Source organism: Ornithodoros turicata, chromosome 3, assembly GCF_037126465.1.
Source record: "Ornithodoros turicata isolate Travis chromosome 3, ASM3712646v1, whole genome shotgun sequence".
Lineage (NCBI taxonomy): Eukaryota > Metazoa > Arthropoda > Arachnida > Ixodida > Argasidae > Ornithodoros > Ornithodoros turicata.
In genome coordinates, this window is record NC_088203.1 from 23,051,442 (window position 1) to 23,079,353 (window position 27,912).

Genomic DNA, 27,912 nt, shown 5'->3' on the forward strand with positions numbered 1-27,912 from the left:
AGTTTTAAGGTTTTAATCCAATCCATTTTATAGCCAGCCGCAGTCGAGATTCGACGTCTGCTGTTTTCAAATCATGGTTCACATGGGCGAACCTTGCTTAAAGTTACGATGAAACTGTTGAGTTGGAACATTAATGGCCTTCGTTCCTTCAAAACAAGCGTTAAAGACATCTTGGAGAGTCTAGATGCGGATGTGATATGTTTTCAAGAGACGAAAATAAACAGTAAGCGCATTTTTGGTGCTCGTTGTCACCCTGACAGAACGAATTCTTTGTCGTGATCCAGAACTTAAAAACCCGAGGCTGGGGGACAAAAAACGACAACACAGACAAGGTCTCAACATTATCTGTCCACTGTCTCTTCTGGGAACTGTGTCAGCAAGCTTTCCCTGACCTTCCCGTCTGTTTCGGAGATGTTCTTACGTCCTCCTTACCCGTCTATCTCACCCACTAGAACTCTATGTATTTTTGTGAGTTGAGTAAAGTTTTCAGCTGTGTTTGAGACCTTGTATGTGTTGTCGATTTTGTGCCCAAGTCTCGGGTTTTTAAGTTATGTACCTATAACAAAAGCTCTCTTTGTCATGGGCATGAGAAATGCATGTTACAGTATTACAAATACTGTAAACGCATCTTTATTCGCGATGTACCAATTTTCGCGAATCGCGCATTCAGTCATTTGCGAAGTTAATTGCGATAGTTTCACGATTCCAGGGCTGTTCCTTTACGCCGGATAAATACGTCAAGCTGTGTTTGCGAGTACAATTTTCCGAGATTTTTAGAGGTCGCGAAATTCGCGAATGAAAATGCGTTTTTAGTGACTGAAAGACGTCTTGCTATTTTCCTCTCGCTGTTTTTATCTGCGGGCGCACAAGTGAGGCACCGAAAACTTACAAGGTCCTGGAACTTCTATGCTCAAACACATTTTTGTTTTCAGGAGGCGCACTGGATGAAACGTCCGCAATAGTGGATGGTTATAGTACCTATTTCTCATTTCCCCGCCATCAGACGGGCTACTCTGGTGTTGCCACTTTCTGCAAGGACTCTTGCCGGCCTTTTCAAGCAGACGACAGTTTAGCGGGCTCCCTGGACAAGACATCGTCGCTCGATGTTTTGGGTTGTCACGGAGATTATTCGCAGTATGAGCGAAAGCACCTTCTTGCACTTGACAGTGAAGGAAGGGCAGTATTAACTCTGCACCATGTAGAGTAAGTTAGGTTCTGTCTCTGTCATTTTAATTTGCGTCATATAGGTAGACTTTAGTGCACACTTTAGTACACGCATGCACTCACGAGAAAAAAAAAGGGGGGGGGGGAGGGAGGGAGGACAGTCGAATATTTGTTAGCCACCGGTCAGTCAGTTATGCAGCATTTCATGTTGGTTCCTCTCTATGTGGTTTCTACTTGTGTTTGTGTAAATACAAACGAGAATACCCCTGGTAACACATCCAGTGTCACAGAAACATACCAATGGTTATCTTACCTGACCTAAGCCCTTTGTTATGTGTTTGCTGTGTGGTCTGCCAGTACTGTTTTGGCACATCCAGGACCCTATGTTGCCTATATTACCTTCTATATATTACTTTAATCAGAACCACAGAGGGCCTTCAAATGATCGCGGTGATCAACGTCTACTGTCCACGGGCAGATCCAGAGAAGCCGGAGAGAGGAAACTTTAAGCTGGATTTCTACAAGTTGTTGGAGCTGCGTGCTAGAGCCCTGCTGAGGGATGGCTAGTATGTTCCTCTTCACACTGAATGTGCTAAGTTCACACGTGTAAATGTGAAATAATGCTTGCATCGGTGTTGCCGATTTTCTTTCCAAACAGCCACGTTGTCGTCTTGGGTGATCTCAACACGTCGCACAGAAAGATCGACCACTGTGATCCGGCGTGTGACGAGGTAATCACATTTTGAGAGTTACACATTCTTTTAAAATGCGACTCCCCACAAAACCATGGCAAAGTTGGTATATCCATAACCTTTCAGCTGTCGTGAACACGTGTACAAAATATCTTTTTCCAAAACTGCACATATTTATTCAAATGAATTTATTACGAAGTGGGCAAAATGCCTCTATGAAGCAAAAGCCTTCTAAAAGCAACACTGGGCCGCTCGTCCCAGCTGTGCTTCTTCTGTCCTGCCCGGGTTTTGGAAGAGGAGAACAACCTTTTTCTAAAGCACATTCGGCGTTATCCCATTGAAATCGACATCACAGTAGTCAGACCAATATGTTGCGTAAGTGGTTGCAGCAGCAGGTCGTGCCACACAACGGGAACGGTGACTACTTCGAATGTCGTTTTGTTTCACTCACAATGCAAGGAAGAATGCAGGACTCTAAGCAGACGCCGCTGCAGGGTGATGTCACGGTATCCTCCTCCGCACAAATCGCCGAAGTAGGAAGCTCTGATTTCTCCTCTCGACATTTCAGTTTCGAGGCATCAAAGATAAATTAATTAGTCGCGCAAAATGGACCTGAAAGCTGTATTAAATATCGATGGGGTAGTTTGTGTTCGGTACGACATTCACCTTTTTTTTTTTCTTATTGCAGCGAAGTCCCCCATAAAGCCTCCTTTAGAAATAAGCCAGAGCTGTCTCCTCACATTTGTTTGATTGTCCCTAAAATCCGTAAGTCTTTTTTTGCTTTCAAGAGCATCTAAATTATTGTTTTGCAACTTTTGTGCCACAGGGCGAGTCAGCCCTTGCGTCATTTTCCTCTTTCTAACTATCAAAATTCAGTTGAAAGTAAGAGGATCTCAGGATGTGCAGACATGCAAACAAATGTGACGAGACAGCTCTTCACTATTGCTGCAGAAGACTTCAAACAATGTTTTGGTCATTGGAAGCTGCACTGGGCTAAGTATGTGGCTTCAAAAGGGACCTTGATGCTGACTATGTCTCATATCCACGAGTGTTTTACTTTTTAATTTACTTTATTTCTGTATAGCTTCTTATAAGCCATCGTATAACGATAGGAAAAACACAGAATCTACCTGGTATCACTGTCAGCGTTCATTCTTAGTATGCCATACTGCTGTGTCTTGAATGATGTGGTCAATAGGCTGCTGTAGCAAAGTTTATGAATCTTCCAGGAATTTAATGCAAACCCAGGTCGCCAATGGTTGAACGACTTCCTAGCGCCATCTAAAGAGCGCACTGGAGAAGATGAGACAACGGGTAAGGGCGACATCGAAAAATTGAAAATGTGTATTCTTTTCAACTGTTCTTTCAATTGCTATTAGATTGTTGTGTCTTCTGGATTCATGCTTTTTGAAAGTTGGGGGGGGGGGGGGGTGATAAAAGTCCTTTCAGGATCTGCATAATGGGGCAAGACCAAGCAATTTCGTACAGCAAAGCAGATTTTCTCATGGTCTTTCTTGCTTTTTTTTAAATGTGCTTCTTGCATTTCTGATGAACATAAGATGGTTAACAGCTGTGCTGGACATGCACCCTGGGTTTTACCCTAAGTGGGGATGATCGGGGTGTAAAAACAGGTTTCACCGGATTTAATCCTGAAATGCAAGGCTCTAACTATAACAGTGTGTGTCACGTGAACAGGGCCAAAATTGCCACAAATCCACATTGCATTTGTCTGTCAATAATTGAACCTCTGTATGCAATAAGGGGATAAGTCAATTTATCCCCTTTTTGCTATTGTTGCTGCAATGACATCTACATACCAGTATGTTCCTGCCAAAGAAAATTTAGGACCCTATTGCAATTTATTGGCTCGCTACAGGAGGGTAAGAAATGGGAAATGCATGTATGTCAGTGGGACGCACAATCAGATCAGGCCCCTCTCCTTGGTTTGGGATTTTTTGACTTATCCCCTTATTGCATACAGAGGTTCAATTGCAGTGCGTTTACTTATTTGGGATATGGCCTACTCTGATACAACGTAATTTCAACGGCGAGCACTAGCCTTAATGAGTTTACAAAGTTGATCCAATTAATAAAAATGTGCTGGTCGTTTAAATTAGAAAGTTGGTGTAGAGAGCCACAAGGTCTTCAATCCCCCAGAAATAAAAATCACAGCAAGCTAGCAAACGGACCTCTAAATCTGCCATTTTGCTCGCGCTATGTTGGCTCGATCACTTTCTCAAACTGACAGCGGCATCAGCGGCATGAAAGTTACTTAGGACAGCGCCCCAGGTTGTTGGTAGTACGGCCATCAAGCATCCCACTTAGCCTAGAATATATCACCCTTTATTGTAACTGAAAATAGGTATTTCCGTTTGTTTAAAGTTCTGCCCAATACTATAGTGTGGACACCCTGTATAGCTTGGGACAGCTAATATAGTATTTACATCACAGTGCACAACGACTGTGACATGTATTGTAACATCATCGTAGAGCTCACAACATCTGGAACACCAGTGGACTCTCGTTAATTCGAACTCGACGGGGCCGCGGTATTTGTTCGAGTAAACCGGAGTTCGAACTAACGGGAGACGCTCTCCTGGAAGGGGGCTTGGGCGCAGGGAGCGCATGCAGATGTGTCGCGACGCACTTCGAGTCGTATTTTACGTTCGCGGTACCGGTGTCACTTCAAGACGCATTTATATTGGCATAATTCAAATCGTTACTGCTGCCGAACTCCGCCGCTATTGTCGTTACGTTCCCGTTACGTTCCCGATGCCGAACCGAAGTTACGGCGGAGAAAACTCCCAGAGCGTCACAGCCGCGCGTTACGACTTTGAAGGAAATACAGGACTTATATGTTCACAGGAATTCACTTACAGAAATTATGAAGCGACTTAAGGTTGAAAGCAGTCAGTATTTCGCTCTTGCAAGCGGGACTGTTAGCAGACTGTCTTTAGCGGTTAGCATCGCTTTTGATTCGGACACAAGTTCAAGAGTGGCATCCGCATTTTTCTCGGAAGAAAAATGGCGCACTCTCATATCCAGCGCCGATGCTACATCAGGTGCACTTGGTAAAGGCACTGAATCGCGAGACAGGTTCGTGGCTTGAGTCGCCTGAACCTCCGTCGCTAAGCCGGCGCACGCGGCGTCGATGATGTCCGCGTCAGTTAAGAGCCCAGTCTCCACCCCGTCGTTTCTGCTGACATGGTGCAAGTTAGGGAAATAAACGATGTCAGTGAACGGGTTGTAGAACGATATTGACAGTCGCGAAGTCATAAAAATGAGTGACGGCACGCGCACACACCTCCTCCACCCTTGACGGCCTCAAGAGGAAGAGAGAGAAAGAGGAGAGGGACAAAGGGACAATGCAAGCGTTCGCGTAAACTCCTTGCTGTCGTGAAAAGGAGATAGCGTCCTTGAACAGCGCAAAATGCGGAAAGAGGACGGAAAGCGTACGGAAGGTCAATAATCAGGGAGATATGGGGCGCTGTGACCCGTTCCTGTCTGACGCGCGAGCGCTGTTGGTTCGAATTATGCGGTGTATACGCTCGTCTGTTTGAATTACCGGGAGTGTCTCCCCATTGAAATACTTGTGCTTTGGACGGGACCCGGACGAGAGTTGGAATTATCCGGAGGTTCGAATTAAGCGATTTCGAATTAACGAGATTCTACTAGCTCTGTCGTAAACGTCTGAAGCGTCTCTGTCCTGTGCATGTCCCTACGTTGCCGCCTCAGGAACATATTGGGAAAATTAAGTTGAACAGATAAACAATAGGCGTCACTAATGTGCTTCACTGACTGAGCTCGTTACAGGTTGTTACACGTTTACACAGGACATGCATTGTAGGTGGAATGCCAAAATTGTTGAACCACTGAAGCTGAGCAGAAATGTGTCTTCCGTATGAGATGTGATGCTGACTGAATACAGCTTACGACAACATAGTATAAGTTTCTCTCTTATTGTTTTTACCAGGCGCAGGATTCTGCGACACCTTCAGGCACGTAAATCCCACGAGGGAGAACGCATTTACGTGCTGGAACACGCGATTGTCTGCGAGACAGACCAATTATGGCACACGCATAGACTACGTGCTCATCAGCGAAGGTCTCGTCGGTTACCTCGAGAGCGCAGACATCATGCCCGAAGTCCAAGGCTCGGACCACTGCCCCGTTACGGCGACACTACGCTGCGTCCCATTAGGATGTTCACAGTGTCCCTCACTAGCAACAGCATTCTGGCCAGAGTTTGCAGGGAAGCAGCAGGGGCTGATGAGGTTTCTCAGCAAGCAAAGTGGCAAAGCCTCTTCTAATGGTACGTTATTTCACCACGCAGAGGCAGGTTGATGGATTTGCTAGCAAAGGTGGAGCCAGTGCCAATGAGGCTTGCAAAGATTACTGTTATTGAAGACTTACGGACAATAATGGTACTTGTACATGCACATGGGATTGCATTGCACCTATGACTTATACCATTATTGCCTGTAAGTCTTCAGTTGTAGCCTTAAGTTGTAGTCTTCAGTTGTAGTCAGTCGTAAGTCTTCAGTTGTAGCTGTAGAAATTGGATTATGGTTACTACTACATGCATGTAAAAGGAATGAAATTACAGCTACAATTACAAAATCGTTATTTTAACTCTGTAGCAGTTACAGTTACTCTCGAACGTAATTGAGTTTTACCCCTGTCGCATAGGCAGTATACAATGACCAGCCATTGAACATGCACGTGGTGCCACCAAGCGTACAACGTGTCAACCTGCCATGGAGGATTGGATCCAATGCTGTTTGAGAAGATGACACGTCACACACTTGGCGGCCATTAGTCATCGGGTTGGCCACCGTGCGGACGGAGGCCCGTTTCCATAGCAACTATCGCTGAAAGCACAGTTGTAATTGGCGGAGTCTTAATGACACCGTCGCATCGTTTAAGGGACTGTGCTCTGTTTATCTGCATGGACACTGCAGTGGTTGTTGCCGTGCACTAGCGAGACGGTGCTACTGAAGTGAGGGCGCATGAAATACACGCGAAAAAAGTACCAATAGTTGGGTGCTCAAGCACATGGTGCGCATTAATGATGTGTGTCAAAACGGTATCAAAAGCCAATTGCAGGCGTGGTCATGTTGATTTCTCTACACATTAGACGAAACCAGGAAACATGCGCACAAAATAGCAGAGGGAGATACTTGCTGAGTGTCAAGTGTCTAGCAAGCGCCTTCATTACTGCGCACTTTGTTCCTGCAGGTCTCGTGGCACCTTCGCCAAAACGACCGAAACATTCTGCGATTCCAAAGGGGCAAACTGCCATAAGACCCAGCCAGAAGAAGCTCAAGGACTTTTTCATCTCTCCCAAGCCAATTTCATCATCTACAGATGTGACACCAAACTTGAAATGCATAGACAATATCGATACCCAACACCGGGACAGTGTGACCTGCTCCGACGCAAATGGGACGTTCCAAGACTGTACCAAAAGCATAGGGCAGTCAGAAGCCTCGCTTGTGTGGAAGGGACTCTTGAAGGGTCCCTCCGCACCTCCGTGCTGCATAGGACACAATGAACCCTGTGTGCTTCGTGTGGTCAAAAAGAACGGACCTAACAAGGGACGGACGTTCTTTGTGTGTGCAAAGCCAGAGGGGCGTGCGAACGACCCCGCGGCCAAGTGCGACTTTTTCCAATGGGCAAATAGCGTCAGAAAGGCTTCGTCGCAGAGCTGATCGTCTTTGGCGTTGTTTTGTCGCGGTAGGGTTTGGAAAAATCCTCCGATCATTTTTATGTGCATGTGATTTGCAATGTGTTTTTTAAGTAGTTGCGTTCACTTAAGTAAAGGGGAGATGAGGATACCGAGAATAACTGTGTCAGTTATGCTTGTGAAGAAGGAAAAATAATTGAATTACAAGGTTGGCCTTGAGCTGCTAGGTACTGGTCCCGACAAAAGTTTACGGAAGAGCGGTACGTTTCCTCGTCGGTGCGACACCCTACCGTCGAGTGGAAATGGAAAAGCTTGTATATTTCAATACTGAAACCACACAACATCTAATCACTTTTATATAATAGGTACTGCATGTGACATACTTGTCTGAAATCGACAACTTGTGGCTTATCCTGTCTGAAATCTTGGAGGTGTTGCAAGATTTCATCTTCCAACCAATACACTCGTACAGCATACTGCCCACCCCTCAGACTATAATGATACAGCTTCTTCAGGGGCGGACAAGCCATTACGTACCGTACTACGTAATTTCAGACAAGCGTGTCACAAGCAGTACAGAACTCCGATGGTATACCATCCCAGCAGATCTATGCGCCTGCCTCCTTAAGCGAAAAGCAGTGGAATACACAGCAAAGTGGAATGAAACAACCAATGTAAATTTTTGTGCTTTATTTTCATTCATATCACTCTCTCTGCACAATGAAACGTCCCATTATATGTATGCTTATGTGTAATCTTTTTAAGCATCAACAGTGTAACACAATATTCCTTTCCTCTAAGTACAAGGATCACAACATTTAAGGTCATACACACCAAATACTTTTTTTAAACATTTTCTGGAAGCAAGAATGTTTCTACAAGAATAACCTTGTACTACACCCAATGAAAATATTTTTGTGGTACAGAGTATGTATGCTTTATATGCAGAAAACAAAAAGACATAGGTATGTACATGGATTTCAACAGTAAATTGTGAATATTCAATCTCATGCAGCCTTTTTGTCTTCAGAGAAAAAACCAACTGGCTGGAGTTTAATACATGCCTTAAATGTACTTGTCACCTTCTGTAAGATGGCTGGAATTTCTAAACCTACGTAACAGTCCGTATCCTACAGATGTGAAACAGTAATATATTAGTTTCGGATGATTATACTACGTGATAGCCGTTTCTTCTCCTCCTGTGTGCCACACAAGGAAGCACTTTCAACAGACTTTGCTGGTCTCTGACTTTTGTAACAGAACTTGAAAACCTAGCAGTCGACACAACAAAAATAAAGATTTGCTGTGTTACAGTGTAAAGGGATAACTCACATTCAAACGGACACATCGTGTTATTCTTGCCCAGTTAATTCCAAATGATAACCAAGTGTTGTTCAGAGCGCACACACACACACAGTCAAAGCCACAAGGTCGAGATGCAGAAACGATATCGTTCCAACCCACGCTTATTTCACCAGAAAATTCAGCCCATAATTATAACTCTTCATTTTGGGTTTCTGTCTGTAGCACCCTGAGGGACACTGATATCCACAGTTCATTTTTCTTGTCGGCGCAATACCCATCTTGGACAAGGACCCCAACAAACACTGGATAATTTTGACCGTTCTCACCAATAGCACAGGAAACACGTGGAACGATACAGACACGGATACTCGTGGAAGCACATGAGGACTTTGATATATTGGTCAGTTCAACGAGGAGCAACCACTTTTACGAACCATTATTGTGATTACCAAACCCGTGGAATCAATCCCGTCGGTGTTTTAGCAGTGCCTCATTCTAGCAACGCTCTTTAACACTTGATTTGTTTGGATACCTGGAACGCAGCCATAAAATTTTTCAATGTGTCAGGATAGCTTTAGGTTGGGAAAGTTTTGACACTAATGGGGTTTGCATCAGCCATTTTGTCAGCATAAAGCATGCGCTCTGCAAGCTTTCTCAAGCCCCCAGAAATGGCAGATAATGCTCTAGCACTGGACTAGATTCAGTTCCGCTTAATTTTCTTCCACAGCATTATCTGCTACTGTCTGCTAGGGTGGCCATTGGTTAATCACTGCAAAGACATTTTGTGTATAGGATGTGTCGTGCTCAACGATAAACAAAGAAGGGTAAATGTGTTGTGCAGAAAAGTCGTTAAAGGGGCACTAAAATGCAAGAACAACTTGTTCTCAAATGAAAGTCCGTGTTTCAATTAGTGTAGTGCAAGTACAGTAAAACCTCCAAAGTCTGACAACTCCCCATGTCGGATAAGATTTCGTTGCACGGGCAGGCTCTCATTGAAACTACAAGGGTACGAAATTCTCTATGTCAGACACCTCCCTATCCCGGAAGTAGGACAGGGTTTTCTCTGTATACGTCAGACAAAACCCTGGCCAAATTACCTCAATCTCAGCCCATCTTTGCACCAAAAAGACTCAAAATGAAGCAGGAAGCATCACCTTGAACTCCCAAAATGACCTAAAATGAGCCAATGCCCTTGACTTTCGTAAATCAAAATCAGTACCAATTATCGGTGAAGAGTGGGTAGAGAGGTATCAGGTGCCACTAATGACCATGTATTGGAGGGGGCATTTCTGGCAACACAGCCGCAATATTTTGCATTTTTGTTTCCCTCGTATTCTGTAACTCCTCCCTATGTTGTACACACTTTGGCTGCACTGCGGGTGTCCAGGACAGGGAGGTTTCACTGTTTCAAATTACTTCACACATTGCTACCATTTAGAAGAAAAATGCAGTGAAAACAGAACGTCTTTGGCGGCAACCTAAGGATTGACGGCATCCAATGAGCTTTACATAGTTATCACAAATGTTCCACTGACAACAATTATCTTCACGTTCTTCGGACGGGGACAACAGTCCGCTTCGTAGCTCGCACTTTGTTTTTTGCCAGAACTGCTGCATGGCGTTGTACACGCGGCGTGGCTAAAAACACCCAATGTATACCCGACGCACGAGCTAAGCAACGTTCACTGCTTTGTGCCGAAACAAGAAAGAGTCCGGTATGATTCTGATTGTAGCTTCGTAACGGAATCAGTTTTCAATTACTATGACAACAAGTGCAAAATCGACAAAGCATGTAACCTAATTTGAAGTGAACTTGTTTTTGCACTTTAGTGCCTCTTTCATCGTGTTTTCTCTGTACAAATTGAGTGCAGACATTTGTAGTCCAAAATTGTGCACATAGAATACACAGAGCCTGCCCCGTCCTGAGAACCAAACATGATGCCAAAGTGAAGGAAATCGTAAGTCCTTTTATGGGCTGTTCCATTATTAGCTACGTGGTGCCCGATGCATTGCCAACACATCACCGCTCGTGTACGTCATTCAAAAAAGACACTGTACTAATTCCTTATAAAAACACATACCGTTGGTAAGCAATGCTTTTTTTTTTTTTTGACGAGTACATTAAGAACTTCACGTTTTTCAACTCTCATAACACATGTCAAAAAGAATGACTCTAAAATTCACTTTGAGGTTCAGTCAAAAACTGTAACTGTAAAACATGATTGTGAGCTGCAAGAAATTTGTTGCAGTTGCTGTGCAAGCGTGGGGGAAAACAGTGCATTATAACTATTAAAAAGAGGGAAAAGAAAAGCTGGCAGTGCTGGTTGATCACTGAAGTACGGTAGCCTGTCGCAAACAATATGGACAGAAGGTTTCACCTCTGCACAGAATTTTCCGTAGTGTCCCGCAAAAGTAACAACTGAAATTGTCCCGAAGTTCATACATGCAGAAACTCAAAAGCTAGAATTATTGGACAAAAAGAATGTGTGCATCTCTCTCTCTTAGTATCGTAACCGGATGATAGTTTTTGTAACGTTTGTGTGAATTTGTTCCAATGCCACATTCCTTTTCACCGTTAAAGAAAAACATAATCACACAAACACATCAGCCCATATCATATTATATACACATATATCACCAAATTATGAAGAATGTCAACAGAAACCTCCCTTTGCTGAACATTTTGCATGTGTGATCTGGTTCCAAAAGGAATAGACAGATGTAAACAGAAAAAAAGAGGGGGAAATAAGCAAGATTACCTTTTATTACGTTTTAGGTACTATATAATGAAAAAGCACTTCACTGTTTTTCTAGGTACACAACTACTCTAGGCATTTGTGTGGCAGAACGTTGCTGTACCCTCCGACACACAAATGGGTAATCTTACACCCAGACACGGAAAGTACACTTAGAGTCACGGTCAATGGACCCTATGTCTAGCTGGTTCCTACGGATCCACTATATTGGGGAGGGCACATCCTAGTGTAGGGACTTGACATCAAGAACACCTTTTACTTTCGTCCACCAATGGTTGCTTATGAAGAGATGCGCATGAAGTAATGACCTGTTAGACACTTAAAACAACAAAGTCGGCTAACGCTTTTCGCTAAAATCAAGTAAATTTGCAGATCTCCAGTACTTCATCTAATAAGAACGTTATCGGGTTTTGCAAGTGTATACTGTTACTTCTAACACTGGGAGAAATACGAGGATTAACAGAAAAGTGACAACGTGCGAAAAAAAAGTTAAGTAGTGGCACAGAACTGGTACTCGGCAACCTAATTTCATGTCGCACATGCACGTACTAATACAAGTTCAAAGAACTGGTCGACTTGTCTAAGATACTGAAGCTGTTGCAGCGAGTGCTCTTTGTTAAATTCTAGGTGTTTTGAGCATGCCAAAGGGTTGTGTTGGTGTAAGAAATGAGGCATAATTTATAATTTGGTGTTACGTTTCCCATGGGGGCATACAACACTGCCTTTCATCACTAATTTCGGGAACAAAAGCCCAAAGGAAATGCAAAAGAAAGATACACAATTAGAGAGAGAATCAAACTGATGCATGCTCGAAGCAGCGAGTGTATGATAGGAGTAACAGAATACACAACTTAGAATCAGGTCTATATTCATTGTGACTGTAGGACACAGATGCACATATTTATAAATGCTAGCTGTGGCTGGCAACAAGGGACAATCGACAGTATCCAAACACGACTCGTCTTAGTACTACATAGCTCAACACCGCGAAGACTCTTTCAGAAAGAACAGTTTGTACTTAATGTTTATTACAAATCTCCTAACACGTGGTAAACGCAGGAAGACAAGTGTATGTGTATGACCTGGCCTGTTACATGCCAGTGACATGATGCTGGTTGCATGAGTGTTCCGAACAGACGAGGGAGGGGGGGTGACTAGTGTTAACAACTGTCCAAATCTTGGGTAGCAGTATAGCTTTTGTATCTGTAGGGTTGAGTAAGTAAATGTGTCAAGGGGTCCGGCTGTTATTAGGTATGACAGAAGTTCCATTCCAAGCTAAAAAACAAAATGCATACAATGGAAAATTTATGAAAATGTTTATTGCCGGGTCGATCGATGAATTGTTAAATTTTCTTGCAAGATCTTGCTCCACATTTTCTCTGCCCGAGATTTTTTTTTTGCATGACATTCTGCCAACTGATATACTTAGAATGCAGGGAACATTTTACCTCACATAGTAAAAAAAACTATGGTTAATTGTCGTTCGAAAAGAAAACGCTTGCGGCAATGTCACGTGACACTTCTCTGTGTGCTCTGATTCGATGTTCCTATGTTTACCTCAACTGACAGTAGTTCATTTAGCAAGGTCATATCCCATTCGATCCTTAACCACTTGATGATGAAAGGCTGAATGTAATTTTGTTGCAAGATATCTTTGCCGGCAAAAGTACCCACGTGTAATAATATGTGGTTTTTTAGCGCAGCAAGTTTCTTCAAGTTGTTTCTGAGTCTGAGTCCTTTTTACAACATCTTCCTTTCTTATTGCTGCCTGTTCATGAGGAACTTTGCCTGAATGGGAACAAACATTTATGGCACCTCGTGTTCCAAACATGAACACACATACATCAAAGCACCACACATTTACACTGTGCTACAGTACTATAAACATGTCAGTATCGCATGCATGTAACGTGAAATATATATATATATATAATTAGCATGTTTCGCATGTGTGCGTGGTCGTGTGTGTGTGTTGGAGCATTGTTGGTTTGAAGTTTGCATTATGACAGTCGTGTGTAATGAAATTATGAGTACATGTTCTCATAATCGCATATGGTACACAGAGGAGTCATGACAGAAATATTGAGACTTGTAACGTAACAGGTTATTTGCTAATGAAACTCAACAAATGTTACCGTTGGCAACAAGAACACTGAGATCTACTCGATGGTATACAGTGCACGTTAAGTACAGTGTTCCACAATACACAGAAGAGAGGTATGTGTTTCGATTCTCCTTTCAATGTCGGTGAACAAGACATGTACGATGATTACAAGTTAGAACTTAGTATAGTCTGCCAACAGAGTAACACCTTAAACTACGTGACCAAAGGCAATAGGGCTCTTTTTCAAAGGCTGTATACGTGACGACAAAAAGTTACCTTGCGCTGCTCGTTTGCTCCACACGTTAACTGTACAACACGTGGATGAACACTCCACCGTTCCTTATTTTTGTGTGAAACAGTCTCGCAATCCAAGTCGATCCAGAATCCAATGTAACCCGCAAACAGTTATGTACCTCACATTTGAACCAATAGCACAGCCGAAATCAGGAACAAAGGCCCATCTGCAGCTTGCCCCAAAGTCCTTGCGAGTCAACATTCCAAGTCAAAAGGCACTATCTAAAGTGATATCCAATACTGAAGCCTTAGTCAATCTGGTACAATGCCAATGCATCAGACAGTCGCTGTCCACTCAATTCCTGCTTATTTTCCTAATCCCCGCCAAACAGTATAACAGAATTCTGTTCGCCAGATGTGTTAGACAAGGTATCTCTTAAAGGAAAAGACTACTGCTTCTGAATCTTGAAATACTGAGCACAACCACGAGTAACAAAAAAAAAAGTTAATTTCAATTAACACCGACAGAATAAATTACTGTATTATGCCGTAAACTTTTAAGCAGCATACTCTTCATCTGCAGGTCGCTTTCAAAAATAGCAATCCTGTATGACAGAGTAAAAAAAAAAGTGGAATGTTACAGATATGACTAGTACATGAAGTAAAGATCAGCATCATTAAAAGGAAAGCTGTCAAGTTCCACAACCAGCATGAAGAAAAGTAACTCGACAAGACACTGCCCAACAAATTGCAGTCTCCAAATTATGAAACAAGAACAAACGTAACAATGTGAAGGGAAAAGTACTGTAAACCTAAGCTACGCAACTCTACGAACATCATAGTATAGATGACCAAAAATATTAACATATTAACAAAAACAGAACAAGGCTGATACTGCTATGTTGCAACAAATGAACTACGACTACATGGGTAAAAAAAAAATAAAACATTTCACTTCACAACACAAGGGCATGTCATAGCATTATTATGCATAGCAGTAAATAGTCCTTGTATTGCAGAAAAGCTGGTCTTGTAAAGATAAAAAGGTACAAGTATGTACTACAAAAAACTATACATAAAAAAGGGAGGTAATATTATTAACAAACAGCTGCAACTTCCGATTGAAGTGAAAAAACTAAAACTATAGAACTGCACTTGACCTAGACAGGAGGTAAAATGACATTTTATAGACAGGCCTTTGGATACACAGGCAGTGTACAGGAAGGCATTCGGATACAACAGCCAGCAATGTGGTTACTATTTATTGGCTGGTTGCTGCTGCAGCCCATTAAATCGGCGCACATTTCCTCTGAGCTTTTTTTCTCTTGAAATCGATGGAAAATGGATGTCATGCAAGAGAAAAATACTGGGCTCTGTTCAGAATTAGAAACTTCTATGTGGAGCCTTTCATGACGATTGAGCTGAAGTTCTGAAGTCGATTCCGAGTAGCCACTTCAATTCCAACATTTTCCTATGTATTACCTTCAAAGCCTCCATGACAGCTCCACCAGACATGAGATCTGTGATGTGATCTGATTTTTACGTACAGAGCTGATGCGATTGGATATTATTTTGGGCTTTAAGATGCACACATACTTTTGAACATTACCTGATTGTGACATGTGCATCCCACAATAGAGATCAGTCGAGATCAGTAAGACTGTCTTCAGAAATGATATCAAGATTAAGAGCCAGAAGGCCTTCCATTGAAATGTCATCTTATCTTCCGTGAGCAAAAAATTCACGGGGAACTTTGTATGAAGTAAACCAAGTAGAATGGTAGGTTGAAGCAATAAACACAAGTATAGAAGTATCCCTGCGTTAGTACTGTGTTCCAAAGGTCGGGCTCTGTACAGGGGGCGGAGACTGAGGCGGATACTGGGAGTTGACTGGTGGATACTGCGGAGCTGCCACTCCCTGCGGAGGTGGGTGCTGCCCGTGGAAGGAGGTTTCTTTGAACACAAACCAGCAGCCAGCGACCCAGAGTAAGAAGTTGGCAAATCCCAAGATCTGCATGCAAGAGCGTGGGCCCAACAATGGTTTAACGAATTACAAGGACACATTTCGCAGTGAGCAATTTTGCCAGGTGTGCAGTAGTAGTTGTGCTGACAGTGAGACCCTCCAAATTTTTCACTCTCCCCTGCCCCTCTGGTTTATAGAGAGGGGTGGGGTTTCCAGTCCCACCACTGGCACTCGCTGACTTTGCGTCAACTGCCATCCTTCAGATAACTGCTTCCACAATGATTAGAGCCTGAAGCTTTGGGGTTTAACCCGATTCTTCTCCGAAATGAAGATTGCCTCTTTAGGGTGAAACCCGATTTTTACCGAGCGCAAATTGCCCTCACTGAGACGCATGTGGGAATGCACACTAACTTGGTTTGGCAGAAAATGAAGTTTCATCACCGTTTGTATCAAACCAGTACTTTCAGTTTGAGTAACTGAGCCTGATTTCTCCCCGAATATAGCATACTGGAAGTTTTTCCACCCGAATTCGCCATGAATTTACAGTACATGTTTATTTACCCGATTTCTACCCCCCCCCCCCCCCCCCCCGAATTTAGAAAAAAAATATTTCCCGAAAACTTCAGGCTCTTACAATGATCTGTCGTAAAACAGCAGATAATTTTTTGTCGTCGGAGCGCTCAATTTAAGCGCGGCATATTTCATGCCCTGAAAGCAATACCCACGTTATACACCGTACTTAGGGCCATGCGTCTTCGGATTGAAACCTGGTAAAACCATTCCCCCCCCATTTTTTATTGTTTTGTCACTGACCCGTTTTGTCATTATGTACCAGTATACATGTTTACATTTCTTGGCTGCATCGTTATTGTATTCTATTTACTGGGATTTACACTTATTGTACCGTTGCACTGCATGTACTGAGCAGGTACAGTGCTGGACAAAAGTTTATGGAACACGCTCGGGCGCATTCCTTCGTCAGAGGGACACGCTAGCGGCGAATAGTACCGTGCAGACTCGCAAACAGGTGACTGGGTTACAAAGGCACACGTCTGTACGATGCATAGAGCCTGAAGTTTTCGGGAAATATTTTTTTTCTAAATTCGTGGGGTAAAAATCGTGTAAATAAACATGTGCACTAAATTCATGTGAATTCCGGTGAAAAAACTTCCAGTAGGCTAAATTCGGGGGGAAATCGGGCTCAGTTACTCCAAGTAACTGTAGTGGTTTGGTACAAACGGTGATGTAACTGCATTTTCTGCCAAACAAGTAAGTTAGTGCATCCCTAGAGACATCCAAGTGAGGGCAATTTGCCAGGCAAGAATCGGGTTTAGGCAACCTTCAATTCGGGGTGCAAATTCGGGGAAGAATCGGGTAAAACCCTAAAACTTCAGGCTCTAACGATGCAGTATGTACAATGCAGTACATGTCCGTACAACACAGTGCAATCCCGTTAATTTGAACTCTAAGGGAATCTAACATATATTCCAATAAGTGTCTCTCTGCATCAGGGACGTGTCGTGGCTCGACAGGCCGTGCCGCACGCTTGCGCTCACGCGATGCCTAAAATATAAGGGTCTCGTGCTTTCCAGAATATTTATTTATGGACAAGCATCGAAGCAGCTCAGGGCAGAAAATAATCTGATACGCGCTTGCGTTAGCTTCTTCAGTCGAGTAAGCGGGATTATTCCATGCAAGTCATGTTTGCGCACACGATTACAGTCATTCCTTCCTTGCTTCCCTTTCCTTTGGTAGAAGCGTCGCTTTTATAAGGAATGGAATTATAAGTAGAGCCTGAAGTTGTCGGGAAATATATATTTTTTAATTTGGGGAATAAACATCGGGGAAAAAAGAAACATGTTCCAAATTCATTAAAATTCGGTTGGAAAAATTTGCAGCATTCTCAATTCGGTGAAAAACCGGGTTTAACCCAAAAACGAAGAACCCTACTTATAAGTACTAAGTAAACTTAACATTTAATAAGTAAAGCTGTCTATGACAAGCCAGCAGCATGCCAGCTGGTGCTCGGCTGGTGCTTCCGAGCTGACGCGTAGTCAGGCATGGCCAGGCAATCCAGTATATGAACAAACCGTTGCACATGTTCATATGTTCGATTTAGCGGGAAGTACCCCCTATTGAAAGATACATTGCTTTGCCAGGACCCGAGCGTACAGTCCAAATTATTCGTAAGTTCAAATTGACAGGATTGCGCTGTATTTAAAATGCCACTACGGACTAAATCTCATGTCTTCAGTATCCCACCAAAGTTACGTTACTGAAATCTTTCTGCCTCACTTTACATTCCTGCAAAATATTTTGGCTCTACGTGACGCGAAAGCTAGAGAAATTTAATTTTTGTTTTTGAGAACTGTGACATCATGTTATGCTCCCACAGAGCGTCCAGCTCTCATCTGGCAAAGCTGTTGCCCTTCAAGCCTTCGGGGGGGATCACTTTTTGCTCTCCGGTAGCGGAGCCCCAAGTGACATACCGTACAAACCGCTCCGACCGTGGAGAAAACACAAAGGAGGGAGAAGACATCTCTCCCACTTTCCCCTCTTTCGATCAGCCTCACGTGACTCCTCCGTAGGGTTGCAACCTTTCGTAGTGAAAAATACCGGCAGAGGGAGAGGAGGTGGAATAGAGGGAAAGGAGGAAAGGCTCGCGGGAAAGGAAAAGTGGGCGAGGGGTGGATGAGCACAGAGAGAGAAAGAGTGAGCGTGCTCGCTCAAGATAATCCTGTATGTGGCAGGATCATTGACGTTAGAAATTGCTATAAACATGCATGAACGCTACACTGGATCGTATTGGAGCAACCGGACTGGTCTGCCACTTACTTTGAAAAACGCATCGACACAGACAAACCCTTGCAGGCGGAGATCTCATGATGGTTGTATACGGCCTTAGTTCTAGCTGGCTCGACACAACCACCAACAGCTTTGCACAGCCATTGATCTTATCCCCTCCGAACACCAGAATATTGATGATAATCAGTTTATAAATTTTATATATAATTTTAACAATGAATAATTAAGGAATAACGATGAATAATAATAATACTGAATAGCTAAGAAAACGACTGGTGACTGCGGAGTTGGGTCTGTGCTCCAGGTTTATTCAACCTATAGCGGAATGTTAAACTGAAAGCCCGCAGAAGCCCCTATGAAAGGTCTTGAGGCACAAATACCGGCAAAAGGCTGCAGGTATCACCTTCCTACCGGCAAACCGGCACAGCGAGCAAATAACGGGCCGTGCCGGTATAATACCGGTCTGGTGGCAACCCTACTCCTCCGCCATGTGACCCTCCCCGGATGCTGGTGTCGCTGCTAGGAGACGAATGCCCTCTCCAGAACATGACATCATTGCAGTTTGTGGGGTTATGATTACGTCACTCGCTCGTTGTGTCATCAAAACTTCTGGAGGCTCAGCAGATCTTCAAAAATTGTACAGAAACGCACAGTGTTCGTAAACAGGATTGAAATTTCGCATATAGAATCCTTGAGACTCCTTCTTTTCATGAACTAAATAAAGTAAACGCCGTTCCCCCTCCCGAGTCTGGGGTGGCACTTTAACCAGTAGGCAATAGCCGCAACATGTGCAGTACATGAAAGGACATTGAACTGAAACCACAGTGTGCACAGCTTTCAAGATAGGAAGCAAATTCCTCACCAGTGAAACATTAAGAGTGGCAAAGTTTCCTGTCGATTCGGAGGTGCACTTGTTACTTGCATTTCCACAGATCTCTAGCAGTTTCATGAACACAGCCGGGTCTGTGTAGTACTTGACATCACGTACTCCCTGTGCCCAAGCAGAAGAACCAGCAAACCAGAACAGGGCCAGGAGGCAGGACAAGCCCAAATCCTGAGTGAAAACAACAAGTGCAAGGTGTCATGGTATGATAGGAGAGAGAGAGAGAGAGAGAAAACAGTATGTTTGTGTGTGAATTCACTAAGGAATGAAGCTATTCTTAATGTTCAAAATTTAGAGCGTGATTTGTTGTGCTTAGGAGAAGGACGTAAGTAGGTCGCCATATTTGGAACCTTCCAAGCTTTGTGCACCTGCTACTGAAAAAAAAAATTTAAATGAAAACAAACAACATACATTCACCCCCAGCAGTAACCTTACAGCTACATAAAAATCGATTTTCACAATATCCTGGTGATTATTAATCTTCAAATCGATTGGCAGTAAGACCTGTCTTTTCAATTTCAATAGCCTGTATTTTTCTTTCTACTAATGAAGCTACTTCCAATATGATGCCAGATTTGGGATCAGCATGTTAAAATATGCGTAACTGTAAAATAAAATTTCATCAAGACAATCTTTAAAGCTGCAGTTTTTGGGTTTAAGAGCCACATCCCCTCCCTTAACAGGACTGCACTGTACATATAACTATCCAAAACTTAAACAGACTTTCACCGTACACTGACACAAAAGTACACTTACAACGATAGGGGTAGTTTGATTCTCAGTGTACATTTTGTTGCAGAAGATGTAGACACCCAAGATACCAATGCAGTAGAGGAAAGAGAGCACTCCCGTAGCCACAAAGAACTCTGGGTTACTGGCAAAGTTGTAGGGAAGCACAACGCTCTTGGTCTGGATTTCCATCATGTTTGAGGGACATATGGTCGGTACATTGAACGGGAAGTACGACATCCTGAAAAGAAAAAAAAGAAGTGGTGCTGAGGATGAACTGTGCTGAACGTATCTAAATTGCATTCTCAATAACATTAAATACGATTTGCTTCCAGGCACCATACACAAGGAAGCAATTTTATTAATATCTAGACAGCTTTAGTGGACCACGCCTTATGAGATAGCATTGCCGCCATTGTGCATACACAATTGTAGCGCACATGAGGACCACAGCTTACAAACATACACTATTTTTCGAGAATGGCTTGCTGCTGCTCTAGTCTATCTCTCATCTACACTGCTGCTATCTTTCTATGGAAAACAGTAGCCACAGACTGTGATAACTAGACTTCTACCTTGTCTGGAAATGTGAGGCCAATGGCTCTAGACTTTTTTGCCACCAAGCGCTGTGGTCTTTTTTTTACTTATTATATCATTTTGATGACAAAAGTAACTGGTGTGCCCTTCCATTATGCAGAGCTGCCAGTACCCCACACATTTTAGCAGTCTAGTTGGTTAACTCCCTGCCCATCGTCACTTAAATGAAGTTGTTTTGTTGCATGGGTCACTGCACTGTTGCACCCCATGCCAAATAAGCAATGCCTTTACATGTTTTGAGGGTACCTGCACATAGTGTACGCAACATGTTGCAACAACACCATAACGGGGTGGACCTGAAGCTGAATATAAGCTCCGTTTTCAAAACCTGGTCAAATACGAGGCTTGTTATCATTTGTGTGGACTAATCGGTGTGCACTAATTTGATGTGCCGATAATTTCCTCTAGATAAAAGCTGAATCTTATATAGACGAGTGAATAGTTTTCCACGGTACCTCCTTACTTCGTGAAAACAGGAAGGTATACCCATATAAAAAAGAGCGCCACCTGTCTTAACGTACCTGAACGGGTAGCCAAAACTGAAAGTGGCTAGATATGCTTTGTCGCAGACTTTGAATGTTGCAGATGTCGAAAACCCAGAGGTTGTGGCAAAGGCAAAAACTGACATCACCTGGACAGAGTATGACACACTGATGAACTACCTTCAAGACAGTGCAATCACTACTACAGGTACAAACTATACAAACAAACAATTCAAACTAGGGCCGAATGCAGACACGATTGACAGTATACGTGTCCGCACGATGATCACATCAGCTGCCGCACTAGTTGAAATATGTGTACTACGTTATATGCATCCATGCGGGCATTGAGGATATCCGCACATCCGTGTTGTAGGAAGAAATCTGCACGACAAATATGTGGTGTTGCAAATGTTTTCACCTTTCAGCTCAGGAACATTATATCATCTACAGTTGTCCAATAACAGCAGTGAGAGGAACGGCAATGCCAATGAACGACAAACTTCAACGCCATTTTGTATTCACAGCAAGCTCTCAATTATGGTTCCCCCTAGAGGACATCGTCAGAGAGATCAACGCTTATTTGCAGATATCCACGTATACCGAAGCGCAGAACAGTTTTGTCCACGTTTTATCTGCAAAGATTTCAAAACATTATAATTCTATCCAGAAACCAGGATGTGGTGCAAATATCTGCGCAGATCCGCTGATATAATTGCCCCCACGCACACTTCTACAGATAACGGCCCTTCGTATAAAGCAAGCGTACATTCAACTTCTTCATAAATATGTGCAGAGCAAAGCGGCTGCTACTAGGTAAGAAGAACAACAACATACAAGGACAAACACAACACAAGCCTCACATCACCCAGTTGTATAGTCCAATTAAGTGATGGCAGTTGAAGAAAAGGCGCCAGCAGTCTTTGGTGAACCCACGACCTACTAGATTATAACGACTATGTCATAGGCACCACCCCTTCTCAGCGCCGCATTTGGAAGCTAGTGGTGGCGTCACTCATCGGCCCGGTTATTGCTTCCTCAACTTGTACAGTACTTTGTACTTCAGCTTATCTTAGTATTTTTGAACAATCGGTGAATGTCCCACAAAAGATGTTTCATTCTAAAGTTGATTATCATCATCATTCTATGCGTTTTCATAGGAGCTGTTGCTGTCATCTGCTACGGTAGTCGTATGTCCGCTTCTGCACGTTCAAAAATTCAAATTCCCATCGTCCAATCATGATGTAGATCTCGCGGGCCGATGAGTAGCGCCCCTAGCGGATCGTGCGGACCATCTCCTCATAGGGCTTGCCGATTATGACATGGTCGTTATAATCTAGCAGGTCGTGGGTGAGCCACAAGGTATCCCAAATGACTTTACCCCATTTCAGGCTTAAACTTAGGTTGCGTTCGTTTATTCAACTCGAACAACTAGAGAGCCGAGAGAGTAGACTCTTTGTGGGCGAAAATGCCGCGGCGCGGCTCTCATGACGTCGCCCACGTGACACTAACTCCCGTTCTAAAATTCGAGGATTCAACACTAGAGGTGCTCAAGAGTCGACTCGCAGCGACTCTCCTTTCGAGGTGGGTCGCTAGAGTCGATGACGTACGATGGCTCTCATACGTCACGACTCCGACTCGCGGGTCGCGCGAGTTTAATAAACGAACACACCCTTAAAGAAGCATGAATGGCATCTCAAACATAATTTTTTAGCTGCGCGATAAGAACGCACCTTCAGGAACTGTCACACCAAATATTTCCTTTCGGAGGCGCACATTTCCAGAGAAAATTATTTTTAAGTACGCGCAAAACAGCGGTGAACTGTCCCAGCACCTCTTGGTGTGCTGGGACATCAGCTTACGTGAGCACTTTTACCGTCTGCTATGGCGTGGGAGCAAGACAACCCGTCGACTGCTCTGTGTCAGACATGGGACCCACGGCACCAAATACCACCGCGAAAAGAAAGAAAGGAAAAAGAATGCGTGCTCCTTACTATTGGGCGGATGAGATAGCGTTGCGCACTGCCAGACGATGGAAGCGGTTTTTACGGTCCAAACGCGCACATACCACACACAACTACCTTTATTTGGCTGTTTGAAGACTATTCAAGAAAGGGATGTCGTCCATGCTTTTTAACATTCACAGTGCTGAAAATGGTCCAAACGCTGGGAGGGGGCATTCATCATTCCAAAAACAAGAGGCATACCGGCAGCACAAGAAATAAAGAGAGTTTAAAACAGTTAGAACACTGTTAGGCTCCGAGCTGCTACGCCTTTCTCTGTAATAAATAATGAACGGTTGATTGTCAGGCTTCTTCATCCATAATGATGGGTTCCTTATGGGTCCCAAAATGTCCCATGTGTTTTAACTGTTTTTAAACTGTTTTATTTGTTGTGCTGCCTGTGTGCCTCTTGTTTTCAGAATAAAGGATATTCACAATGCATTGAACAATCCAGATCCGAACAGGTATCGGTGGCTTGAACGCGGCCCATGTCAATCTGTAATGCAGATGTCACGATGTGCACCATGCGCTTTCTGCTACAGATGCTTGGTGCCACACCCATCAACAGGGAATTTCAAAGCAGACGACACCCTCTTCCGCATATGGTCTGCAGACTGCAAATGGGTTATGTGCCACAGAATTCTACGTCAGGCTGCTAGACATATTAAGTTTCTAAATTGTTGTAGTACGTAGCTGTCACAAAGCTTTCACTGGTGCAGCCCAGGTGGCGCTAGCGCAATTGCTCTAGGGAGTGCATTCGAATACTAATCTGTGGAGGCGCATGTTAATGCACACAGAAAGACTGCAATTGTGATGCACAAGAATTCGAACATGGATGCAAGTTCTACTCCTCCTGATATTTTTTTTCGAGCCTTTCCATACTCCTTTAAACCCAGGAGTTGTACCATCCTCCTAGAGGTGTGCTACACGTGGAACGTACCTCAAGGTACTCCGACGTCTGCGAGTAGGCCCTCATGTTCTCGGGTTTTATGTCTTCTAATTTCATTTTGGGTGAACACATGATGCCAAGCGGATGTGCTGAACGAACAGTGCTTAGCATTCTCCAGTGTCCATATTGGCAGCTGAACTTGCACTTTGGCAAGTGCGTTTTTGAATTTTTACCAAACGTGATGACAATACAAATTGGGGGTGAAAATGGAACACCCTCAAACACAAGGCTCTCTCAGCGCATGAAGAGAAGTGCCTAGGGGTGTCTTCAGTTTGCCACGCATGGAAGCATGCAGGAACAATATGTTCCGGAATAGGGGAGAGAGTTAAGTTTCGAGCAACTACGTGACATCCGTCCACTCACAACTTCGGAAGGCAGCAAAAAAGGGGTATTCATAAACTGGCATTGGTCCACAGAAGAAACCACGTGTGCCTCAACCTTGAGATGGTAACCCCCTTACTTGGGGGGGGGGACCAATGAGGTCGCTAGATGGTCAACAGGAAAGAAAGGGAAACTGAGGAGCTGCGCAGACAGCTGACGTACTTGCATGGTATACCATCACGATGGCATTTTCTAAGCTCAGGTTGCTGGCAAAAGAGCTGTAAGAACTGTAAGAACAGATGATGGCAGCATTCTCCCGGACTCCAATTAGGAATGTGTAAAGCTTTCACTTGTAGCCACTGATAAGCATTGAAATGCGATGGGACAAACGAGTGGCAAGCAGAGGTACGAAACAGAATACAAGAAACTGTAGGGTTGAAACGGAAAGCGCCACAATGAAGATACTTACAAATTGGATTACTCTGATGAATCCCCTGGGTTCTTTCAACACTTGGAAGTTGAGATCCATCTTGAAGCTACAAGGAGAGAGAGAGAGAGAGAGAGACTGTGTCATAGTGAAGGGCCGCATGAAGTTGTTTTTCCTGGCTGTTTATCTACACGACTGCTATTCTGCACTAGATGAGGAACAAGACGTGTGAGCAGCTCATAGTGGGACTCCGCAACAGAATCACCACAAAGGTTGTAGTATATCCATAACCTTTGGGATGTCAGGAACATGTGCACGAAATATCTCGTTCCAAAACTGCGCAGATGTTATTCAAACGAATTTATTATGAAGCGAGCGCTTCACCTCTGTGAAGCGAGAGAGCGCTGAAAGCCACACACTGCTGACATCGTCCGGCATCTTTTCCCGGCACTGCTTCATTCGACCTGCTCGTGTTTTGGAAGGATACAACCTTTTTCCAAAGCGTACTCGCTTCTATCCAGTTGCAATCGATGCTGTATTGGTCGGCTCAATATGTTGCATGAGTGGCTGCGGGAGGAGATTTGCTACACGACGGAAACGGCAACTAGATGGGACGTCTTCTTTTGTTTCTTTCAAAACTAAAGGGAGAATGCAGGTTTCGAAGCAGACGACAACGCTGGGTGACATCATGGTATCCTCCTCCGGACAAACTGCTGCATTGTGAAGCTCTGTTTTCTGCTCTTCACCTTTCAGTTTGCCATTGTCATCATTTATTAATTAATTACTCGCACAAAATGAATGCGAATGTTGTATTCTGTATGATTCTCACCAAATTTTTTTTCAAATCCTTGCGAAGTCTCCCTTTAACAGGATATCAATAAGGATGCTACATGACGTGTACTACACAGTTGACACCCTTTTTATCCAGACAGGGATTCCTAGCAACCTCTGAGGAGATTACTCAACAGCCGCCTTCACTTTTTTTTTTGTAATGGAAGTTTAGCTCGCTGTGTGCTGCTGTTGCGTCCAGTGTTGAGCCAGAGACAGTGTGCGACCTACATTTTGTCGAGCAGGGGTGATTAATTTGTGCTATTTTCCCTTTTCCTACCATAACCATGTACCCCACGTTGACCAGTTCAGTCATTTGACACCGTTATGACGATGTGTTTTGGGCCTGCACGCCCCTTCTCAGCTGCTTTCACAGTCTGAAAGTGGTGCTCTCCTACATGTTTCTGCATGCTGTACAAAAAGCACTTTGTTCAAACTCAAATAATTCCAAAAACTTGCATCTCGATGATGCGTTAAAACTGCATGACACTTCAACAATAATAATGAGAATTATTATTGACATTTCTGAAAAATTATGTTCAGAAATGTATATATAGGTATAATGGTTTTCAATGGGTAATGCACATGGTTTCTTCATCGAATAGGATCTTTGGACGAGTGAGAAGTACCTACATCAATGCAACATATTTCATGCATTATGAAAACGTGCAATCCGGTTCACGCAATCCAAGTCGCAAGCTGTCATATTCCGTGTTTATCGTCGGGCGCGCACGCTCCAGCGCTTTCGCGCATGTCTAGCACTTTTACGCTGTTTTTCCTTTTATTTATTTATTTTGACAACTATTGCAGTGGTATCAAGTGGCACTACAGTATCAAGGCCAATCCCAAGGCCAGAAGTATAACAATATAGTAAGCATTGTTTTATTACAATTACATTGCACAGTGAGTAACCTTATTTTCTGAACGAATTCCGGAGGCCAGCACAATCAAAGTGCACATTTGTCTCTTGTATAAAGAAAAAAGTATCCCAATTATCACGTGGAAGAAAAAAATTATCACTAACGCCGCCACTCTCGGTCAAATCGCAGACATATTCCTATGTTATCTTTGATAGGGCGCTTATTATGATTCGTAAACTTAACCGTTATGCTTCGATCCAGGTACAAAAGCCAACAAGAATAAACCAAGTTGAAGTGAAAAGAATACATCACGACAAAAATAGGACTTCGTTTTGTATCTTGCACCGCCTGAATTCTCCAACTGTGTTCTTGCAAGAAACGTTGCTACAATATCGATCTTGACCATTCTAAATACAGGTCACGGATTTGCCGAAAGGTCCACAGCTTTTCACAGAGCAAACCAGGATAATAAGACCTTCAATGACGTACACCATGTTGGGTGTTGATAAACAGATTAAACGGCATACCTTGAAAACCAAAGCGTCGAGCAGCCTTCACTTGAAAAACACTATCCACCCCCACCCGATATGGAAATCACTACACTTGACTTCGTCGTGCTAAACTCATGTAACAGTTTTGGATTGAGTAGAAGTAATCAAGTGCTTTTAAGTGGGCACGATTTTGTCCACAACCGCACGAAACTGTGGCTTTGGATGCGAGAAACCGACAGGAACAGCACGGCACACTGGCGCTACAAAGTAAAAAAATGTACGGTATTGAAGTGTAGGCGGAGACAGAAGCTCCGCTGATCAATGTTACCAAAGAAAAAAAGAAACGTTACGGGGTTACGGGCTTGCAGAGGCAACCTAGTTTAACTCAACTGCGGCTTCGGAAAGACGAATACGCTTTCTTATCGTCAGGCAGTCCGGATCGGAAAGATGTGCACGGATTGTTTGGAATATTTATTGCAATGTTTTAACACAGGAAGCGCAACAAACGCTTCATAGGGGATTCTAGAAATAGCCGTGTTCCATAGTTCTATATCACGTGCGTTAGTGCTGCGCAGCGAAAACGAAGCTGCGAATGAAACAAAAACACGTCCACAAGCTTTCATTGTTTAATACT

The 27,912-nt window shown here is 43.5% G+C and overlaps 2 protein-coding genes across 2 annotated transcripts; one reads left to right on the plus strand and one right to left on the minus strand.

The window, feature by feature from the left end:
* Positions 1-49: 49 nt before the first annotated feature.
* LOC135388297 (DNA-(apurinic or apyrimidinic site) endonuclease 2-like) lies at positions 50-8,337 on the plus strand. The gene is made up of 7 exons (XM_064617756.1): positions 50-223; positions 933-1,203; positions 1,587-1,730; positions 1,823-1,895; positions 3,086-3,170; positions 5,830-6,168; positions 7,095-8,337. Exons 1-7 carry the CDS (start codon positions 109-111, stop codon positions 7,565-7,567), a joined length of 1,500 nt encoding a protein of 499 aa, XP_064473826.1. The 5' UTR covers positions 50-108; the 3' UTR covers positions 7,568-8,337.
* Positions 8,218-27,737, minus strand: LOC135388298 (synaptophysin-like protein 2). The gene is made up of 6 exons (XM_064617758.1): positions 27,315-27,737; positions 25,142-25,208; positions 21,439-21,548; positions 20,348-20,561; positions 19,571-19,762; positions 8,218-15,951 (listed from the first exon to the last, which is right to left on the minus strand). The coding sequence occupies exons 2-6, from the start codon at positions 25,199-25,201 to the stop codon at positions 15,763-15,765; spliced, it is 765 nt and encodes a 254-aa protein (XP_064473828.1). The 5' UTR covers positions 25,202-25,208; positions 27,315-27,737; the 3' UTR covers positions 8,218-15,762.
* Positions 27,738-27,912: the final 175 nt, after the last annotated feature.